Source organism: Erinaceus europaeus, chromosome 2 (assembly GCF_950295315.1).
Source record: "Erinaceus europaeus chromosome 2, mEriEur2.1, whole genome shotgun sequence".
Classification (NCBI taxonomy): Eukaryota; Metazoa; Chordata; class Mammalia; order Eulipotyphla; family Erinaceidae; genus Erinaceus; species Erinaceus europaeus.
Genome location: NC_080163.1, coordinates 195,279,536 through 195,300,459, shown reverse-complemented (window position 1 = coordinate 195,300,459; position 20,924 = coordinate 195,279,536). Strand labels below are relative to the sequence as shown.

At 49.4% G+C, this 20,924-nt stretch overlaps 1 protein-coding gene across 1 annotated transcript; it reads right to left on the bottom strand.

The window, feature by feature from the left end:
- Positions 1 to 2,814: 2,814 nt before the first annotated feature.
- Positions 2,815 to 4,961, bottom strand: NANOS2 (nanos C2HC-type zinc finger 2). The gene has a single exon (XM_060186491.1). The coding sequence runs from the start codon at positions 4,011 to 4,013 to the stop codon at positions 3,597 to 3,599; it is 417 nt and encodes a 138-aa protein (XP_060042474.1). The 5' UTR covers positions 4,014 to 4,961; the 3' UTR covers positions 2,815 to 3,596.
- Positions 4,962 to 20,924: the final 15,963 nt, after the last annotated feature.

Genomic DNA, 20,924 nt, shown 5'->3' with positions numbered 1-20,924 from the left:
TGTGCAGGTACTAAGCCCCAGTGATAACGCTAGTGGCGATTAAAAAAATGCATTGCTTTGAGGGACATTTTGTTGCAGTTGTGTGTTTTCATTGACTGTTGAGACATGCCACAGGATGGTGGAAATTGCCCAACACAGAAGAAAACAAGAGCCAGCCTGTCTGGGTTCAGAGTCGCCCACTGACTTGAGGCTTTAACTTTAACTCCACCCCTGGCTGGAGTGTTCTGAGTATCTGTTCAAATAGCTGGTCAGTATTTGAAACGTCCCTGACATGTGGTAATTATTGCTACCAAGATAATTGCTTTTTAAAAATTATATATATATATATATTTCCTTTTAATGCCCTTGTTTTTATGGTTGTTGCAGTTACTGTTGTTACTGATATCATCATTGTTGGATAGGACAGAGAGAAATGGAGGGGAAGACAGAGAAAGGGAGAGAAAGACAGACACCTGCAGACCTGCTTCACCGCTTGTGAAGTGACTCCCTTGCAGGTGGAGAGCCGGGGGCTCGAACCGGGATCCTTACGCTGGTCCATGTGCTTTGTGCCATATGTGCTTTGTGCCACGTGTGCTTAACCTGCTGCACTACCACCCGTACCCCGATAATTGCTTTTATGAAACCTTCTGTTTGCAGATGTTTTTGTGTTAGCTCACCATATAAAATGTATTTTTAAAAGAATTTATTTATTTATGAGAGAGATAGAAGAGAGGAAAGAGAACTAGATATCACTCTGGTATATACATTGCCAGGGATCAAACTTGGGACCTCATGCTTGAGAGTCCAACACTTTACCCACTGCACTACCTCCCTGACTGCTAAAATGAATTTCTCACTGTGGTTTACAATAAAATAAAATATAAGAGGCAGGTGGTGGGGCACTGGGTTGAGTTCATACATTACTGTGTGTAACGAACGAGGTTCAAGCCCCCAGCCCCCACCTGCGAGAGGAAAGCTTCACCAGTGATGAAGTAGGGCTGCAGGTGTCTCTCTTTCCCTCTCTACCTCCCCCTTCCCTCTCAGCTTAGCTCTGTTTCTATCAAAAGTAAATAAAATAAAAATATACAGGGGGTGACATCAATAATAACTACAACAATAAAACAACAAGGGAAACAAAAGGAGTAAATAAACAAAATATTTTTTTAAAAATGGAGACACCTGCAGCCCTGCTTCACCATTTGTAAAGCATCCCCTCCAGAAGGTAGGGACCAGGGGCTTGATCACGAGTCCCTGCACACTGTAATGTGTGTGCCTAACCAAGTGTGCCACCACCTACCCCCCCTTTTTTTTATTGCCACCAAGGCTATTGCTGGGGCTTGGTGCCTGCATAATGAATCCAGTGGCCTTCCTTCCTCTCTCTTCCTATCTTTCTCTGTTTGATAGGACAGAGAGGAACTGAGAAGGGATGGGGAAATAGATACCTGCAGACCTGCTTCATCACTCATAAAAGTGTCCCCCCTGCTGTGGGCGAAAGGGGGCTTGAAACTGAGTCCTCATGTATGATAGTATGTACTCTTAATAGGGTGTACCACTGCCGTCTCTCCCTACCCCACCCCTCTCTTTCTTGTGCACTGCTCAGTTCTGGCTGGTTGTGCTGCTTGGGAGTGAACCTGGGAGTTTGGAATCTCTGGCATGAAAGCCATTTGCAGAACCAGTATGCTGTCTCCCCGCTTTCTCTCATAGCCTTATCACCCACCTGAAAACTGTATTGTAGATTGATCCTCAGTGTGGCCTTTCCCCCACTAGGTCTGTCTACATTGCTCAATGCTGTAACAACCCCCCTCCCATCCTCAAAAGGAGCCTGGTACGAGACAGATGCTCAGTGGATTTATTGATTTATCCCTGGGAAGCATGAGAATGAAAGAAGTTATTATTGGCAACCTTTTGTGCCTGTGTGTGTTTTCCTGGCATGGAGAGACCAGCCTTTTCATAACCTCTCCAACTGGTCTGGAGGGCCCTCCATTTAAGAACCCCCCCAAAAAAAAATCAGTCCTGGAAGACCTGTGGTTTAAGAAGTGAGAGGATCCCTATGCAAAATTGGGCACGAGCGTGTAGTCCTAAGTGCCAGGACCTGCTCAAGGATTCAGGTTCTAGCCCCAACTCCCCATCTGCAGGGGGGAAGCTTCACAAGTAGTGAAGCAGGCTTGCAGGTGTCTCTCTCTCCCTATCTCCCCCTCCTCTCTGTTTTTCTCTGTCTTGTCCAATAAAATGAAAAAAAAAAAAAGGCCATCAGAAACAGTGGATTCTTTGTGCTAGCACCAAGCCCCAGCAATAACCCTGGAGGCAAAAAAAAAAAAAGTGGTTGCAAGGAAGGACATGGAAAGGGAACCTGGGGTGAAGATGGAAGCTGGGGAGGGACTTGGGGACTAGACCACAGGGAAGGTGTCATCAGGTGAGAGGGACCAGTAGGACACCTCCATGCTTTGACTCCTGCTTCCTGTTAGGTTGTGGCAAATGCAGGTCTTCCCCCCAGCTACCCCCCCACACACACACACCTCCTGCACCTCCATGATCCCCCCCCCCCCCCCCCCGTCTCTGGGCAGAGCCAGGTGAGAATGACATGAGCATGCTGAGTTTAGAGATAACCAGAAACCATCTTTATTCACCAAAGCACAACACCTGAACCTGAACCAAACAACTTAAAATCTCACTGGGGTCCTTTGACCCCAAAATCAAAACACTCCTGCCACTCCCATTTGGGCACGAGTACGCTCGCTCTTCTCTGTGAGAGCTTAACTGCTAGACAATAGGACCCCAGAAAAACAAACAAAAAGACATTGCGTCAAACTGGTGGTTTAGGGGTATTGGGGGGGGAGATGGCTGAGAGGCAGCATCTCACAGGGACAGGGAACCTTGGTTACTTTTGCGATCTGGTCAGAAACTTGCAGAAATCGACTGAGTAGAGAACAGCATTTGGAGGAAAAGGGTTTGAAGGGTGTCAAGTCACCCCCAAAACTCCCCATGCTCCTCCCACCGCATATACCTGGGAAGACAGTCCCTTGCACCGTGTCCCCTCCCTCCTTCTCCAGTTCCTGCTGGCTAGAAGGACTGATGGAAGCCCAGTGTGGTCCGTGGTGGCTCAGCTGTATCTGCAGGCGGCTGCACGATGGGCTGGTCCTCGAGGCAGGACTCCTTCCGGACATTCCTGGGTTGGAGGGTCTGAGCTGGCCAGGTTCACTGGATCATGATCCTGAGGGTCATCCTCTGGAGGTGGGCAGTGAGATGGGTGTTCTGTCCATCTTTGTAGCCAAGAGACATGCACACCCCCTAGGGATAGAGTCCTGGGGCTGAGAAGTTCAAGGGGGGGGCAAGGCTGGTGTGACCAGCCAATGTCCAAAGGACCAGAGGATAGCTGACCAGAAACAGCCACTCATTTGTGCAGTCCAGGGGGACTGGAGACCCCACAGGCACCCCCAGGTGCTGTGAGGGCTGCAGGGGGCAGGACTGCCTCCACCCGTCTTCATCCTTCCAGTGGCCACCTGGGATGGGTGGAGATCCAGGGCCAGGTAAGTCCAGGGAGGAGGGTCCAGGGACTTGGTGGGGGCCAGACCAGGAGGGACAGGGGGGCGAGGGGAGTGGGTGGCACCTCACAGTCCTCAGCGCTTGACCTTACGGCCGGCTGAGTTGCGGCCGCTGCGGCGGTAGAGTGATTGCTGGCCCCCGTTGAGCGGGCAGTACTTGAGCGTGTGGGCCTGGTCCCCAGTGGCCCCACAGAGAGGACACACGTAATGTCGCAGGATGGGACAGGTCACCACACCCTCGGGGGTCTTCAGCTGGTGCGAGGCGTACACATGGCGGGACTCCCCGTTGTGTTTGCAGAAGTTGCACAGGGCAGGCAGGCTGCCACTGGTCCCTGGTCCTGTGGGGCCCTGCTCCGGCCCCAGCGGGGGTCCCAGCCTGGGCTCCACAATGCCCTGGGCTTCAGGCTCCTGCTCCCGACTCTGGATCAGCGTGAGGACCACCTGGTGCAGGTTTAAGTAGTCCCTCCACATGTCAAAGGTGGGCAGCTGCATGGCTGGAGGCTAGAGTTGGGGGAACTCTTGGCAGGAACTGTTGGAGGTGTTTTTTTTTTTTGGAGCAGAGAGGAGCTGCACCCCCCTTTTATAGTCTCCAAAGACCCTTTCAAGCAAAGGTGGAGCTTAAGATTTAAAGGGCCCACCCCCTGTCTGTGACTCCCCTTTGGCTCCCTCCTGGGCTCTGGGGCCTGCCCAGTCCCTCCAGATGCCCTATGGCCTTTACGAAGGCGCTCCCCCTCTCTGAGCCTCAGTTTCCCCATCTGTCCACTAAAGCAGCCTGTCAGCAAGTGTCCTCTCTTCACCTTCCCTTCCTCCAGGAGTAGGAGGACACTTGCAACCATGCTTCTGCAGCCCCCCAGAGCCATTGCTAATAATACTTATGGCCCCTACAGTGAGCTGGACACACCTTCCTGATCCAAGATACTTTTCACCATGACTCCATGTGCCAGACCCAGGGGACAGGGGGCCAAAGTTCAGAGAGGGAAACTCATCAGCCTGGGGTCACAGAGCACACCAGTGGTTGAGCTGGGGTCCTAACCCAGATCTGTGAAGCTCCAAAGCAAGCTTCTCCTCTGTGTTTTGAGAAACTCTATGTTGTAAAACCCCTGACAAAGAACTGGACAACAAGCATGATGTCCCAAGTTCAATCCTTGCCATTGCATGTGCCAGAGTGATGCCTCTGTTCCATCAGCCACAAAGAAACAAATGTCCTGAAACATATTTTTCACACACCCCTCCCCTCCCCTGTTTATACCCACCAATGGCTTCCTATTGTCTTTATTCTTTTCTTTTTTTAAAAAATATTATCTTTATTTGCTTACTGGATAGAGACAGTCAGAAATCAAGAGGGAAGGAGAGATATAGAGAGGGAGAGAGATAGACACCTGCAGCTCTGCTTCACCACTCGTGAGGCTTTGCCCCTGCAGGTGGGGACCAGGGGCTAGAACCTGGGTCCTTGCGCACTGTAGTCTGTGCACTTAACCAGGTGCGCCACCACCTGCCCCTTTATTCTTTTTTTAAAAAACATTTTTATTATCTTTATTTATTAGATAGAGACAGACAGAAATTGAGAGGGAAAGAGGTGATAGGGAGAGAGATAGACACCTGCTGCAACACTGCTTCACCACTCATGAAGCTGTCCCCTTGCAGGTGGGGACTGGGGGCTTGAACCCGGGTCCTTTTGCACTGTAACGTGTGCACTCAACCAGGTGTGCCACCACCCAGCCCCCCTATTGTCCTTATTCTGAAGACAAGAGGACTTGACCTTGGCTAACAGGCAAACCCAGACCCCCATTACCGACCCAGTAGACACTTTTTATTGTATTTGAAATGTCACTTCATTCTTCTGAAACACCCAGGGGAGAGCAGAGACAGGCCCTTGTGATGTGAAGTATTCAGCTACCAGGAGCCCTAGTGCTTGTGTACTGAATCCAATCATATCTCCAATCTCTGAAGCAGCCCCACACATCCCCTGCCCCTCAACACCCACCATTTCCAAAGAATCTCCTAGTAGTGGCAGTGTGTGAGGGGGCATATCTAAGAATCTCCTAGTAGTGGCAGTGTGTGAGGGGAATATCTAAGAGGGCTGAGCCCCTGCACCCTTGGTGGGGTCATCGTGGAATCCTCATTCTGCCTGGCCATCCCAGTCCCCTTGGCTGTCTGCAAACTTTATGGCTTCTACAGCTTGTGCACTTCTTTTTGGAAGATTCTTCTCTGTGGCATCCTTCCCAAACTGCCTAACAGCTCTTAGCATGTCTGTCTTAAAAACAAAAACAACAATAACACAAAATCTGGGGGCCAGGTGGTAGCGCACCAGGATAAGTGCACATAGTGCGAAGCACAAGGATCAGCAAAAGTATCCCAGTTCGAGCCCTGGCTCCTCACCTGCAGGGAGGTCGCTTCACAGGTGGTGAAGCAGGTCTGCAGATGTGTCTTTCTCTCCCCCTCCTCGAGGTCTATCTTTCCCCCTCTCTGTCTTCCCCTCCTCTCTCGATTTCTCTCTATCCTATCCAGCAACAACAACAACAACAATAATAGCTATACAATAATAACAATGATGGCAACAAGGGCAACAAAAATGGAAAAAATAGACTCCAGAAGCAGTGGATTCATAGTGCAGGCAAAGAGCTCCAGCAATAACCCTGGAGGCAAAATCAAAACCAAAACTTTTTATTCTCACCATAGTTATTGTTGTAGTTATTATTGTTGTTGTTATTGACGTCATCCTTGCTGGATAGGGCAGAGAGAAATGGAGAGAGGAGGGAAAGACAGAGAGGGGAGAGAAAGACAGACCCCTGCAGACCTGCTTCACCGCTTGTGAAGCGACTCCCCTGCAGGTGGGGAGCTGGGGCTTGAACCCAGATCTTTATGCTGGTCCTTGCACTTGGCACGACGTTTGCTTAATCTGCTGCACTACCTCCCGACTCCTCCCAGGGGTCTTTTTTCTTTTCTTTTATGATAGAGACAGAGGGAGATGGGGGGTAGAGAAAGAGAGACACCTGCAACACTACTGCTTGTGAAGCTTCCCCCTCCCCCCGCTGGTGGGGACTGGGGGCTTGACCAGGGTCCTCATGAACAGCAATGTGTGTGGTCTATTGGATGAGCCACCTGCCAACCCTGAGGTGGGGTCTTTTAATAACCTCGTTGTACAGATGAGCAGTGAACCACAGAATCTCCGAAAGAGGTGACAGCTGCTTGTCCAAGGCTGTATGGATGGCCAGTGGGAGCTGAGTGGCAGGTTGGAGCTTGAACCTAGGAACCCATGTGACCTGGCCTCAGGACATCTTCATCTGGTGGCCTATGAGAGAATGCAGAAAAGGTCCCGAGAAACCAAGGAGTATAGAAAGACCTTCCAGGGAGATATGAACAGGGTCAGCTGGGGAGCCAGGAGTGGTGGTTTTCCCCAGAAAAGACAATGAGACTCATCAGCCCTGATGGACACAGAAGGCAGAAGGTAACTGGATTTCCATGTAGAGGACTGGTCTCCCAGGAGAAGAAATCAAATGCTCAGTTGTTGTGAGGGGTAGTGCCAGGTGAATCAGGACTGGCTACTACAATTGTGACATCTGCTGGGTGTCCAGAGTGACTAAGAATGGGCAGGGGCTTTGCAGTCTCCCATTCTATTATTTATATTACATATTATTTTTTAAGGAGAGAGAGAGAGAGAGAGAGAGAGACAGCACTGTTCTAGTTCTTTTGAAGCCTCCCTGCTGAAGGTGGGGGTTGGGGACTTGAACCTGGGTCCTTCTGCATGGTAACTTGTGTGCTTTGCCATTTGAGCCATCATCCAGCCCTCCAGCCCCCCAGCCCCCCAGCCCCCCAGTCCCCCAGCCCCCCATTTTAACAGTCACATTTAGAGTTTGGAGACACCCTGAGTCTGTTGCTTGGGTGACTGTTTTTTTTTTTTTCTTCCCTTAATTGTTTTTTCCTCTCCTGTTTCCTTCTAGGATTCCGGTTTTGGGGACCATAGCTACCTTTCCTCAACCCCCACTCCCAGTTTATGTTCTATTGGATGAGGGAGGGGTGTGCATCCCTCCTTAAGCAAGCAGGGTGGGGGGTGGGGGGTGCTGTTATGTGCCCAGGGCGATTCAGAGCTGATACTGAGGAGAAATCCATCAGCCTGAGTGCTTTCTTGATAACGACCTCCACCCCCACGTCCCCCAACCCCCACCCCCAGTTTGGCCTCACTTCACTGAGCTGACCAGACTCTACAGATACCTTGTTTACTTGTGACTTTTCCTCCCTCTCTGCCTGGTGTCTGGCAGAAAATAGCTGGGGTGGGGGTGTCTGGGACAGGAGTAGGGAGGGGGATGAAGATGAGTCAGGAGGAGAGAAACCCTAAGGTGGGGGATGGGTGGGGAGATGCACAGAGGGGCATGGAGGACTCCTAGGAGAACAAAAGGGCACTCTGTACACACCAAGGGAGTGGGGGACCAGGGGAGAGAGACTACCCACCCCCAAGACCCCCAAGGTCAAGGACAGTGTCCTCCTGGTCTCTCTCTCTCTCTATCTCTTTTTGCCATTAAGGTTGTTTCTGGGATTTGGTGCTTACACAATGACTCCAACATTTCCAGTGATTATATATATATATATATATATATATATATATATTTTTTTTTTTTTTTTTTTTTTTTTTTTTTCTTCTTTCTGTTAGGGAGTGAAATAGGAGAAGCTCCTCCCTGCTGCAGGTGGGGACTGGGGTTTGAACCCATGTCATCGTGCACTCTGTCAGGTGAACCACTGCCCAACTAAGGCTATTTTTTCCTACCCTTTTGACTCTCTCTCTCTCTCTCTGTCTTTCTCTCTCCCATCTATATGTCACCACAGCACTACTTCACTACACAGAGCTCATAGAGTGTCATCAATGATGCTCCCATGAGGTTCTGGGCCTCAAACCCCATGGCCTTGAACCTGGTAAGGCACATGCTTTACTGGGTGGGCTAGCTTCCAGCTCTGGGAGTTAATTAACTACTTAATTTTTAAAAATATTTTATTTATTTATTAGTGAGAAAGATAGGTGGAGAGAGAGAAAGAACCAGATATCACTCTGGCACATGTGCTGCTGGGGATTGAACTCGGGACCTCATGCTTGAGTGTCCAATATTTTATCCATTGTGCCACCTCCCGGACCACTTAATTACTTAATTTTTCATCAAGACTTTGCACCTGCATGATTACACTGCTCCCTGAGAACTTTTTTTCCCCCTTGATAGAGAGTGAGAAACAGAAGGAGAGACACCACACAGTTAGCATAGTAGTTTTGCAAAAAAAAAAAAACCAACAACCTCATACCTGAGGCTCCCAAGTTCAAAGTTCAAATAACTCTGAACAACCATCAGTCAGAGCTGAGTAGTCCTCTAGTGTTTCTCTCTTTCTTTGTATCTTTTATTTCTGTATCTCTCTCATTCATATGAAATAAATAGGGACTGGGTTACAATGTATAAGGACTCAGGTTTGAGCCACTGGTCCCCCACTTGTAGGGAGAGAGCTTTGCAAATGGTGAAGTGTTGCATGTGTCCTCTCTTTCTCTCTCCTTCTCTGTCTCTCCCTACCCTCTTGATTTCTGACTGTCTCTGTGCAATAAATAAAAGACAATCTAAATAAAATAAAACAGGGGCCAGGTGGTGACATACCTGGTTGAGAGCACATGTTATAGTGTGCAAGGAAGGATCTGGGTTCAAGCCCCCAGTTCCCACCTGCAGGGGGAAAGCTTCGGGAATGTTGAAGAAGGGATGCAGGTGTCTCTCTGTTTCTCTTTCTCACCACTTTCCATCTTGATATCTGGCTGTCTCTATCCAATAAATAAATAAAGATAATAAAAAATTTAAAAAATAAAATAAAATAAAACAAAAGAAAATCTTGAGAGAGAGATGGAAAGAGGGAGAGAACACAGCACTGCTCCTCAGCTCCTGAAGCTCCCCTTCTGCACTCAAACTCAGGTTCTCACTCATTCAGAATGGAAAGGAAGTCTCAAGTGTCCCTTCCTTTCTTCCTTCCTTCTTTCCTTCCTTCTCTTTCTTTCCTGCTTTCTTTTAATTTCTCTTTTGAAATTTTCATTCATTTATCAGTGAGAGGAGAAGAGATCTGAAATGCAATCTCACTGAACAATTTTTTTTGGGGGGAGGGGTGGTATACTGAGGATCAACCCCATGGCCTCATTATGCCTGAGAGTCTATTCCTTTGTCCGTTGCACCCCCTCCTGGGAGTGTTTTCTTTTTTCCCCACTTTTTAAAATATTTATTTATTTATTTTCCCTTTTGCTGCCCTTGTTTATCATTGTTGTTGTTATTGCTGTCATTGTTGTTGTATAGGACAGAGAGAAATGAGAGAGGAAGGGAAGACAGAGAGGGAGAAAAAGAGAGACACTTGCAGACCTGCTTCATCGCCTGTGGGCAGCCAGGGACTAAACCGGGATCCTTACTCCAGTTCTTGTGTTTTGCGCCACCTGCACTCAACCCGCTGTGCTACCTACGGCCGACTCCTGGGAGTGCTTTCTAAACCTCAGGATCATGGTCTCCTCCTTCTCACCAACCTTCCCTGGCACCTCAGGGCCCTTCCTTAGTTAACATTCCAAAATCTTGACAGACATTCACTCAACTAGCATTTGCCAATGCCATTCCCTGATGGTGTAGGGGGATCGCAGTGGCTAATGCACTAGACTCTCAAGCATGACGTCCTGAGTTCGATCTCCAGTAGCACATGTACCAGAGTGATGGCTGGCTCTTTCTGTGTTCCTATCCTATCTTTCTCATGAATAAATAAATAAATTCTTTAAAATTTTTATATTTATTTTCCCTTTTGTTTCCCTTGTTTTTTTATTGTTGTTGTAGTTATTATTGTTGTTGTTATTGATGTTGTCGTTGTTAGATAGGACAGAGAGAAATGGAGAGAGGAGGGGAAGACAGAGAGGGGGAGAGAAAGACAAACACCTGCAGACCTGCCTCACCGCCTGTGAAGCGACTCCCCTGCAGGTGGGGAACTGGGGCTCGAACCGGGATCTTGATGCTGGTCCTGGTGTTTTGCGCCACGTGCGCTTAACTCACTGCGCTACCGCTCAAACCCCCCCCCCCTTTTTTAAAGAGAGCATGCTGGGGACACTGGTGCCTGGAAAAGCCCAGTTTCTGCCCCAAATCTTACATGCTCTGAGAGGGGTGGGGCTCCAGAGCAGTGGCAATGGAGTTTTCACCAAATTATGATACTCAGTGATTTTTTTTTGACCTGGTAATTAAAAAAGAAAGAAAGAAGGAAGGAAGGAAGGAAGGAAGGAAGGAAATAAAAAGTGTATCTGAGAGTTGGAAAATTGCTCACTCATTAGAGCAACACGTCAGCCACCAAGTGAAAACTATGCAAAGGGAGGAGAGCAGGGGAAGTGGAGCCCATGTCCCTACTCTGCCAGGCTGGTGAGCCGGTGGCTAAGTGGACCTTGTAGACCCCTCAGGGAACCCACATTTTACATAGGCAGCCAGTGGTGAGGGGTGGCAAGGTTGTGAGTGGAGTGTGATCTGCTCCCAGGTTCTTGCCCCCCTCCTCCCCCACAGTAGAGAGACATCTCTTTGTCCTCTCATGATTTGGGGGACCCCCTGGAAAATCTGGTGAATATTATACATAAACAACTTTCATGGGCTGGGGGGGGGGGTCTGGTGGTGGCGTACCTGGTTGAGAGCACATATTGCAGTGTGCTAGGATCCAGGTTTGAGCCCCTCGTCCCCACTTTCAAGGGGAAGGCTTTGCAAGGGGTGAAGCAGTGCTGCAGGTGCCTATCTCTCCCTCTTTATCTCTCCCTTCATTCTCTATTTCTCTCTATAATAAATAAATAAATAACACATTAAACAAAAAATAAAACAAAAAGGCCCAAGAAGTTATGTGTGTGATTTCCAGGGGTTCATTGGTTTGCTCCAGTTTAGAATATATATATTAAAGTTTTAGTGGTAAGGCTTTGAGTTTGCCTTTCTTCACCAAGGTTGTCACTGGGGCTCTGCACCTGCACACTCCCATTGCTTCTGGAGGACGCTTCTCTGTTCGTTTAGAGGATAAAATGATACTGAGAGAGACACTGCAACACTGCTCCAGGATTTGTGAAGCTTCTCCCATGCAGATATTCCTATGTGGTGGTCGGGGCCCTAACCTATGTGCACTCAACCAGGTCAACCATCTCCTGGCCCCATCTGGTTTGGTTTGTGCCTCACTCCTCAGGTTCTTAGTTACCAGACCATGACTCCTTCCACATTAATGTAGCCCTGGGTTAAGGAACCCACAGGTCCAATGATCCATTCTGGGTGTTCCCCGGGAGTCTTAAGTCTCAGTGGACAGAGTTTCTGGACTCTACTTCTGCCAGGAAAGCTGAGGCTGTCACTTTGGATCAGGGGAGAAACCCAAGCTTGGAGGCGTGGGCTGGGTTGGGGTTGTTCAGCTGGCAAGAAAAGTGTAGGGAGAGGCTCTGGCAGACAGAGTTGCACATGCCTTTGGCTTTGTTGCTTGTTACCTTGTATCTGCTCTTTGGGTCTGTGGGAGTATATGAGTCAATTAGAACACTAATTAGGTTATAATTTTTAACTCCCAGCTCAAGTCTCACTGACTAGGACTCTGTGGGCAAATGACTTAAGTGTCCCTGTGCTCTTTTTCCTTGCCTGGAAAAATAGAGATAATTATAGTTTTTATGACAGTGAAAGAGAGAGAGGGGGGGAGATATCGAGGCTACCCGCTGGATTTAGTGTGACAGTCTGCAATGCGTGCTGAATAAGGTTCCATCAGCTTTATGGTGTGTCCATTGGGTGGTGGCTGCTGCTGTTTATCAGATTCTGTAAATTCCTCAAACATTTGGACTAGTCAACTCGATACATTTCCGGATCTCCCACTCCCAGGACTAGTTACAAGACTTCCCCTCACTGACCCAGCCCTAACCTGAAGCTAAACCTGGAGCTAACCTGGCCATTGGGGTTCCCGGAACCAGAACCCACTCAATGGCTGAAGAGTTCTGGGGACTCGTCTCCCTCAGTCCTGGGTTCCTCAGCCACGCCCACTCGTCCCATGGCCACGTCCTTCATCACTGGACCTCCAATCCCAAAGCTAAGACCATTAAGCCAGGCCCCCTTCCAATTTCGTACAAGCCCACAGGACGCCACCCCCCTTTCCCAGTCCTTTCAAACCCTGCCTTGTTCTTGTGGGGCCTAGCACACTGTCCATTCAGTGTCCTAGTGTTAGTCACTAAGAGCAGCCACAGGGACCGATACCGGGAAGCCGGCTTTTTACATTTTTAAAAATATTTATTTATTTATTTATTTATTTATTTATTTATTTATTATTTTGAGATGCAGAGAAAGACACAGAGAAAAACACCAGAGCACTGCTCAGCTCTGGCTTATGGTGGTGTGCGGGACTGAACCTGGGACTTAGGAGCCTCAGGAATGAGAGTCTGTTCGCATAACCATTATGCTATCTCCCGCGCCCTAAATTATGTATATATATATATATATTTTTTCCCTTTTGTTGCCCTTGTTGTTTTTTAATTATTTTTGTAGTTATTATTGTTGTTGTTATTGATGTCGTTGTTAGGGCAGAGAGAAATGGAGAGAGGAAGGGAAGACGGGGAGAGAAAGATACCTACAGACCTGCTTCATCGCCTGTGAAGCGACTCCCCTGTAGGTGGGGAGCAGGGGGCTTGAACCGAGATCCTTCTGCCAGTCCTTGCGTTTTGAGCCACCTGCACTTAACCCGCTGTGCTACCTATCGACTCCCGGGAAGCGGGCTTTGTTATGATGCTTTGGTGAGGTCCATCTTGCCTCAGGGCTGCACGAATCTCCATTCCCCTGGGCAAGGGGGTAGGGGATGAGTGGGTGGGAAGCAGAGCTGTGAGGGTCACCCAGAGACCTTATTCACTGCCATCTGCTTCCTCTGTAAGTGATCTGTCTTTCTGAAACATCCACATGTCTATGGCCTGGTTGGGGGAGAAATGATGTTGTGGCACTTTGGAGTGTTGTGGGAATAGGTCTGTCATTAAAGGTCCATCCATTGCTTTTGAGTTGTTTGAACCAAACAGCCTAGAAATCCGACTCCATCTCTGGAGTCTATAGTGAAAGGGCCAAAGGTTGTGGTTGCTTCTTTTCTTAAAAGAAAGGTGTGTGTGTGGGAGGGGGACAGGATGGTGGAGTACTGGGTTAAGCGCACATGGCACCAAGCTCAAGGATTCCCGCTTGAGCCCCTCCACTTGCAGGGGGGTTCGCTTTACAAGCAGTAAAGCACATCTGCAGGTGTCTCTTTTTGTCTCTCCCTCTTCTCCTCCTCTCTCAATTTCTCTCTGTCATATCCAATAAAAATGAAAAACGACCGCCAGGAGCAGTGGATTTGTAATTCTGGCACCAAGGCCCAGCAATAGCCCTGGATGCAAGAAAAAAAAGAAAGAAAGAAAAAAGAAAAGAGCGCAAGACACAGAGACAGAGATATACATACTCCTGCAGCACTGCTTCAGTGCTTGTGTAGCTTCATCCTTGCAGGTGGGGACTGGGGATTTGAACCTGGGCCCTTGTACTTGGGAACATACGTGCTCTGCCAGATGAGCCACCACTAAGCCCCTTTCTCAAGTTATTCTTAATTTTTCCTATATTTTCTCCTTAAAGCTTAACTTTTGTTTACTTTCATATGGTGATATTACTACTACTACGACTGCTGCTACTGTTGAAAGAGGCAGAGAGAGAGAATGGGCCCATAGCACCCTTCAGTGTGGTGGGGGTTGGACTCAAACCTGGGTCTTGCATATGGCAGGCCCATGATTCTTTTTTATTTTATTCTATTTTTTTATTTTTTAATTTTTTGGCCTCCAGGGTTATTGCTGGGGCTCGGTGCCTGCATCATGAATCCACTGCTCCTGGAGGCCATTTTTTTCTCCTTTTGTTGCCTTTGTTGTTGTAGTCTTGTGGTGGTTATTATTGTTGTTGTTGATGTCATTTGTTGTTGGATAGGACAGAAAGAAATGGAGAGAGGGGGAGAGATAGACACCTGCAGACCTGCTTCACTGTCTGTGAAGCGACTCCCCTGCAGGTGGGGAGCTGGGGGCTTGAACCGAGATCATTACGCCAGTCCTTGTGCTCTGCGCCACCTGCACTTTACCCACTGTGCTACCACAGTAGTAGGAGTTTTATGTGGCTTGGAGTCATTATTTTCCTCCTTTGGCTTTCACTCCCCACATCCGGCTTGTCAGTAGATGCTATCAGAGCTGTCTTTAAATGCTGTTCGTCCGCACTGCTTCCTTTTCATTGTCACCACCACCACCACTTGGTCCAGTCACCACCATAGTCTACCTGGGCTCCTTCTACGGGGTCATCTTCTCAATGGGCTTCCTGTTGGATCAACCTTCCTTGTCCCCATCCCCTTCAGAATGCACCTCATACAATGACCAGAAGGATCCTGTTAAAACCAGAGTTGGTTCACGTCCCTCTTCTTAGAATCCTCCCCTAACTTTTGTTTCACTGGCAACAAAATCCAAAAGTCTTACTTGGGTGGCTTAGCAGTAGACTGCAGGATTTGCATATATCAGTGCCTGGGTTAAATCTTGGCTTAGTGCATATGCTAGAGAAAGGCTCTGGTTCTCTCTCACTCTCTTGGTATATAGATTTTTAAAAAATATTTTATTTTATTTATTTATTCCGTTTTGTTGCCCTTGTTGTTTTTTATTGTTGTAGTTATTATTGTTGTTGTCGTCGTTGTTGGATAGGACAGAGAGAAATGGAGAGAGGAGGGGAAGACAGAGAGGAGGAGAGAAAGATAGACACCTGCAGACCTGCTTCACCGCCTGTGAAGCGACTCCCCTGCAGGTGGGGAGCCGGGGTTCGAACCGGGATCCTTATGCCAGTCCTTGTGCTTTGTGCCACCTGCGCTTAACCCGCTGCGCTACAGCCCGACTCCCTGGTATATAGATTTTTAAAAGGCCACATAAAGGAGGTTGGGTGGTAGCTCAGTGGGTTAAGTACAGGTGGCGCCAAGTGCAAGGACCGGTGTAAAGATTCGGGTTCGAGCTCCTGGCTCCCCACCTGCAGGTGAGTCGCCTCACAAGCAGTGAAGCAGGGTCTACAGGTGTCTGTCTTTCTCTTCCCCTCTCTGTCTCCCTTCCTCTCTTGATTTCTCTCTGTCCTATCCAACAACAACAGCAGTGACAATAATAATGATAATGACAACAACAAGGGCAACAAAATGGGAAAAATCACCTCTAGGAGCAGTGGATTCATAGTGCAGGCACCAAGCTCCAGCAATAATCCTGGAGGCAAAAAGAAAAGTTACATATTACAGTGCACAAGGATGCAGTTTCAAGCCCCTGGTTCCCACCTGCAGGGGGAAAGTTTCACAAGTGGTAAAGAAGATCTGCAGGTGTCTCTCTGTCTCTGTTTTTTAATTTTTTTTATTATCTTTATTGGATAGAGGCAGACAGGAATTAAGAGGATAGCGGGAGATAGAGAGGGAGAGAGAAAGAGAGATATCTGCAGACCTGCTTCACCACTCATGAAGCTTTCTCCCTGCAGGTGGGGACCAGGGTCTAGAACCCAGGTCCTTGTGCATTGTAACATGTGCACTCAACCAGTGCACCACCACCTGGCCCGTCTCTCTCCCTATCTCCAACTTCCCTCTTAATTTCTTTCTGTCTTTATCCAATAATAAACAAATTAAAATATTTAAAAAAAGAAAAAATATGGGGTTTATGGGAAAGGAAACTAGGGAGAGTGAAACAGAAAAGAGAGAAAGAGAGTGGGAGATTGGGGGGGGAGAAAGAGAGAGAAATGAAATGAGATTCAGGAGCAGAGGGAATGGGCAGTGGGCTAGGCCTGGCAGATTTAGGGTTCCTGATGACAGTCCCCATTCCTCGGACTTTAGTTTCTCCCACCCCCAGTTTCTTTGTCCTCTTCTATCTAGGGGTGCTGGATAAAACCCTGTGTGTCCTTTACACTTGAATTTTAGAGGAGTAACAACTAATGTTATAGCATACAGGTTCTGCAAAAAACTTTCATGATCGAGGCTCCGAGGCTCCAGGTTCACTCCCAGCACCACTGTAAGCCAGAGCTGAGCAGGGCTCCGGTTTCTCTCTGTATCTCTCTCTCTCTCTCTTTCTCTCTCTCTCTCCTATTAAAACAAAAGAAATAAAAGATTAGTGCACAGTCCAGGTTTGAGCCCAGCCCCCACCTCAGTGGAGGAAGCTTCGGTGCCATGGTTGTCTTTTACACTATGTCTTTCTCTGCCTCTTTGTCTCTGTGAAATAGAGACAAAGATAGAGCCATTCCATCATCACCGTGTCTGCTCTCTCTTTTAGACTTGAGTTAGGTGTGTAGAAGACTGTCAGGGTCACTCTAGAAACCTCCAGATCCTATCCAGGCTCACCTTCTTTCTCCATCTTCCCATCCCGGTCCTGTTTTGAAGACCATCTCTCTCCAGGTAGCTCTTCTGTCTTCTTTCTTCTCACCGAGTCTGTCCCCCTCCCCATGCCCCACTTGCAGCTCTCCCACTTAGCTGGCTCCAGGGGAAAAGGTTTGGAGACTTTCAGGGAATTAAGAATTACCCTCTTCCCAGCCCCCATCACTCACCTGCATTCTGACTTCATCTCCTTTCCTGGTTCAGAGAGGTCATGAGAGTGTCTTCAAGTCACACAGCAGAATAGAAACTCAACTTTCCCCCTTCCTTCTCCCCCCACTCCCTTGCAAGTCCCCGGCTGCCTGGTGGAAAATTCCTTTGATTTTCCTGAAAACAGTCTGTTCCCCCCCCCCCCCCCCAGGCAACAGTGGAGGCCACAGGCTGGCACTGGAGGTGATTGTAGGGTGGGGAGACTTGGGGGCATTTACTGTGTGCTAAGAGCCAGGGGCGTGATGTGTGTGTCATGAACACAAGAATACAAGTGATTTGTCACTGTCATGCCTCTAGATCCCACCCAGTGCTTAGTCACTATCTGGTGAATGAATGAGTGATGTACTGATTGAATGAACACACCCCAAATGCTGAGGGCTCCTTTGCATATCTGCCTTTTTTCTCTTCACTCCCTAATCACTGCCTTTTTCAAACCTGCCCCTGGCTTCAATCTCTTTTTGTCTCCATCTATCCTCCTCTCTTGGTTTCTGTCCTTAAATTTTTATTTTGTTTTATTTTGGAATCAAGACCTTGAGTATGCACAATTTCACTGCTCTGGGCCACTTTTTTTTTTTTTTTTACTCAAAGAGAGAGAGAGGGAGAGAGAGAGGGAGAAAGTAATGGAGGCACCACAACACCAAAGATCCCTCCATTGCCATAGCATCTCCTTTGTGGCTCAAGCCTGGCTTGTGTAGAAGGCAACACAGGCACCCTACCCACTGAGCTATCTTTCTGGTTTCTGTCCTTCTCTACAATTCATGTATCACTATTCATTGACCGGAAGGTCTCTCTAGTGACTACCATGTGCCTCGCATCTTCTCTGTGTCAAGTGTCCAAGGGGTGGTGAGCTGATTGTTGAGTCCTTCTGGAATATTCCAGAAGCTGAAAATAGTTTTTGGAGTTGGGATTTTTTTTTTTCTCTTCCCAGATGTGCAGATGGAGACTCGGGGAAGAAGAACCAGAATATCTGGCCTTTCCTATGCTTCTCCTTAGTTGCTCCATGTCTTCACCTCCCAAATGCCCGGATATCGAACTTCCCCCCCCCCTTTGGGTGGGGGAAGGAGAGAGTAGCAGGTTGCAAATGGATCCAGTGACCAGGCACTAAGGAACAGTGCAGGATGGGTGGGCCGAGGCTGTGTGCCTGCAGGATCCTGGGTAGTGACTGTCCAACTCTAGTCAGGGATGACCAGGAAGTTGTTGCTACCCAGATGTGCCCACTATAATTCTCAAGAGGAAACTAGATCTGCATCTCCACCCCCAGATTCCCTAATGTTTAAATGCTGGGCACCAAATTCCCACAAAACATGATTCAAGTCAAAAGGGACCACATACATGTGCTGGACATGGCTGAGGGATGCTGGCTCACAACTTCTGGTTGGTTTTTGGTCCTATAGACCAGGCTCCATACTAAGAAGAGTCTCCAGCTTCTGGTAGGATGTATACTGGGCTGAGGAAGACAGAGAGGTCTGGCCTGGCTTTGTTAGTTGCTTTCTTTTTCCTCTGGTGCTCAGAACAGCACTTTACACATGGTAGGTCCTCAGTGGGCTTAGTAAGTGACTGGTGTACTGGATGCCAGTGTAACATATGGGAATAGGGTTTTTTTTTGTTTTTTGTTTTTGTTATTTAAAAAAATCTCCATTTTGCTGGTGGGGAGCTAGTGATTGGAAAAGCAGATTTCCAAGGTGCTACACTGCACCTCTGGGGTGGGAATCCCACCTCACCTAGACTCTCAGACTTCACCTTAGGGCTTGTGCAAGTGCCATGCTTGTGTGTGTTTGTGGAATCCGGAATCTTGGTGCCCAGTATATGCGGTGGTGGTGGGTGGAGCCACCTGCTGGGCGGTGGAAGCTAAGCCTGGAGCTCTCGCTCCTAGTTTGGGGAGACACCTGCTCTGGGTGCTCCCCCAGACCAGAGGGGCCCACCCCCTCCCCTAGAAACCCAGAGTTCCCCCCTCTCCACCCCCAAGGCAAAAGGGGGAGAGACTTTAGGATGAGGGTGGAGGTGTGGGGAGGAGGGAGAGGGGAGGGGATGGGTTAAGAAGGAGTGTGTGATGTCAAGCAAAAAAGACAACATTAGACACAGATGCTGAGATGGCGTTTATCGTGGCAAAAAAAGGTGAAGTCGCCGAGGGAGGGGGGAAGGGGGAGTGGTGGGGGCCGGGGTGGGGGCCATGGAAGCTAATACATGGTGCACTAGGTCACACGACGGACACTGGGGGGTGGGTGGGTAGGGTAGGGTGGGCGTGGCCCAGGCATGGCGATGCGGGGATGGGGAAGAGGAGAGGGCAGTGGGCCCCAGCCGGCAGGAGGTGGCGGCGGGCTGGCGGCGTCTCTGGTCGCAGAGGATGGAAGGAATCAGTTAGAGGAGGTTGAATGGAGGCACTGGAGGCATGGCCACATGGCGGGGCGGTTTGGGCCCAAGAAACAGAACGAGGGAGTGGGACAGCGGGCAGGGGCCTCATCATCTAAGTACTGGGGTTACCCAAGGGACCTTAGAGGTCCCCCAGGGCCCGCCCCCCCATTTTCTGACAGCTAGCTAGCTTAGGCATTTAGCTCATCCGTCCTCCAAAGGTGGTCACTCCCGCCCAAATTCTTCCCCGTCTGACCCAGATAAGGGGGGAAGAAAGATTCGAACTCCAGACGGTGCCATTAGCGCACCGAAGAGGAACCCATTTCACAGATGGGGCAGACTGAGTCCTGCGATCAGCTTACACTTCTCGGGGATCCAGGTTCTCCGCCTCTCCAGGAGTAATACTGCTACCTCGGAATCATTAACACTGGGGAGACCGGGGAGGGGGACACAACTTGGGCGCCTCCCAAATCCAACCCGGTTGTAGGTCATGCCTCCAGTGGCTGGCGATGCTAACACAAAGAAAAAAAAATAAATGACTCCCCACATCCCCTGGCTCAAACCCAGTACAAAAGTGATTATTTACAATGACGGGGTGGGGAGTGGGGGCGGGGCAAGGGAGGGGGTGGGGCCAGAGCGGGTCCCTCCTGACTGGAGGCCACGCCCCTGGCCCCGCCTTGAAAGGGCCAAAGCCAATCAGCCAGAGAGCTTTAGACAGGGTCTCTCTCCCCCTGGGCAGAGGGAAGGCCCTAGGGGTGAGGGTGGGGTGGGGTGTGGGATGGGGTGTGGGTGGGAAGGCGTGGGCGGTGGGAGGAGGTGGAGGAAAGGTAGCTACTGCCCCCTCGCCTCCCCCCTCCCTCCCTCCCTGGCCAGACACACAATTTTCCGTGGGATGAACACAGAAAGGGTTAATTAAAAAGAGTTCGATGAGCGAGTCTGACGGTCGAGTGGGGCGGGCTGGAGCAATGAGGCCGCAGGTCCCGGTGGCCGGTGGTGATGGAGTCACTTAGAAGATGAGAGGTTGGTGGTTTTGGGGAGGTGGAAGGAGGGGGGAGGGAGACAGGTGGGGGAGGGGGGTTGAGGTGGTCCCCCCACCCCATTTATTGATATTAATCTCCGGGAAACGAGAGTGGAGAGTGTCCTCGATTGGCTGAGAAGGGCTTCAAAACCAGCAGCCTTGACTCCCCCCACCCCCCCATCTCCTGCTGACTGGAGGTGGCGGGGCGCGACCCAGACACACCCCAGCAGCAGAGCCTGAAGAGAAACTTCCCTCCTTGGCCAAGTATCTGGATGGAGTGGAGGGATGCAGAGCTGGGGGCCCAGTCCCCAGGCCTCCCTCCCTATGTGCCATCAAGTTCAGGCTGGGGGAGAGAGGCATAGCGCCAGGCTGCTGGAGGTGGGGTAAAGTGGGGTCGGGCAGGTTTCTGGCTAGAACCCCAAAGGCCTGGCTGTCCCAATAGT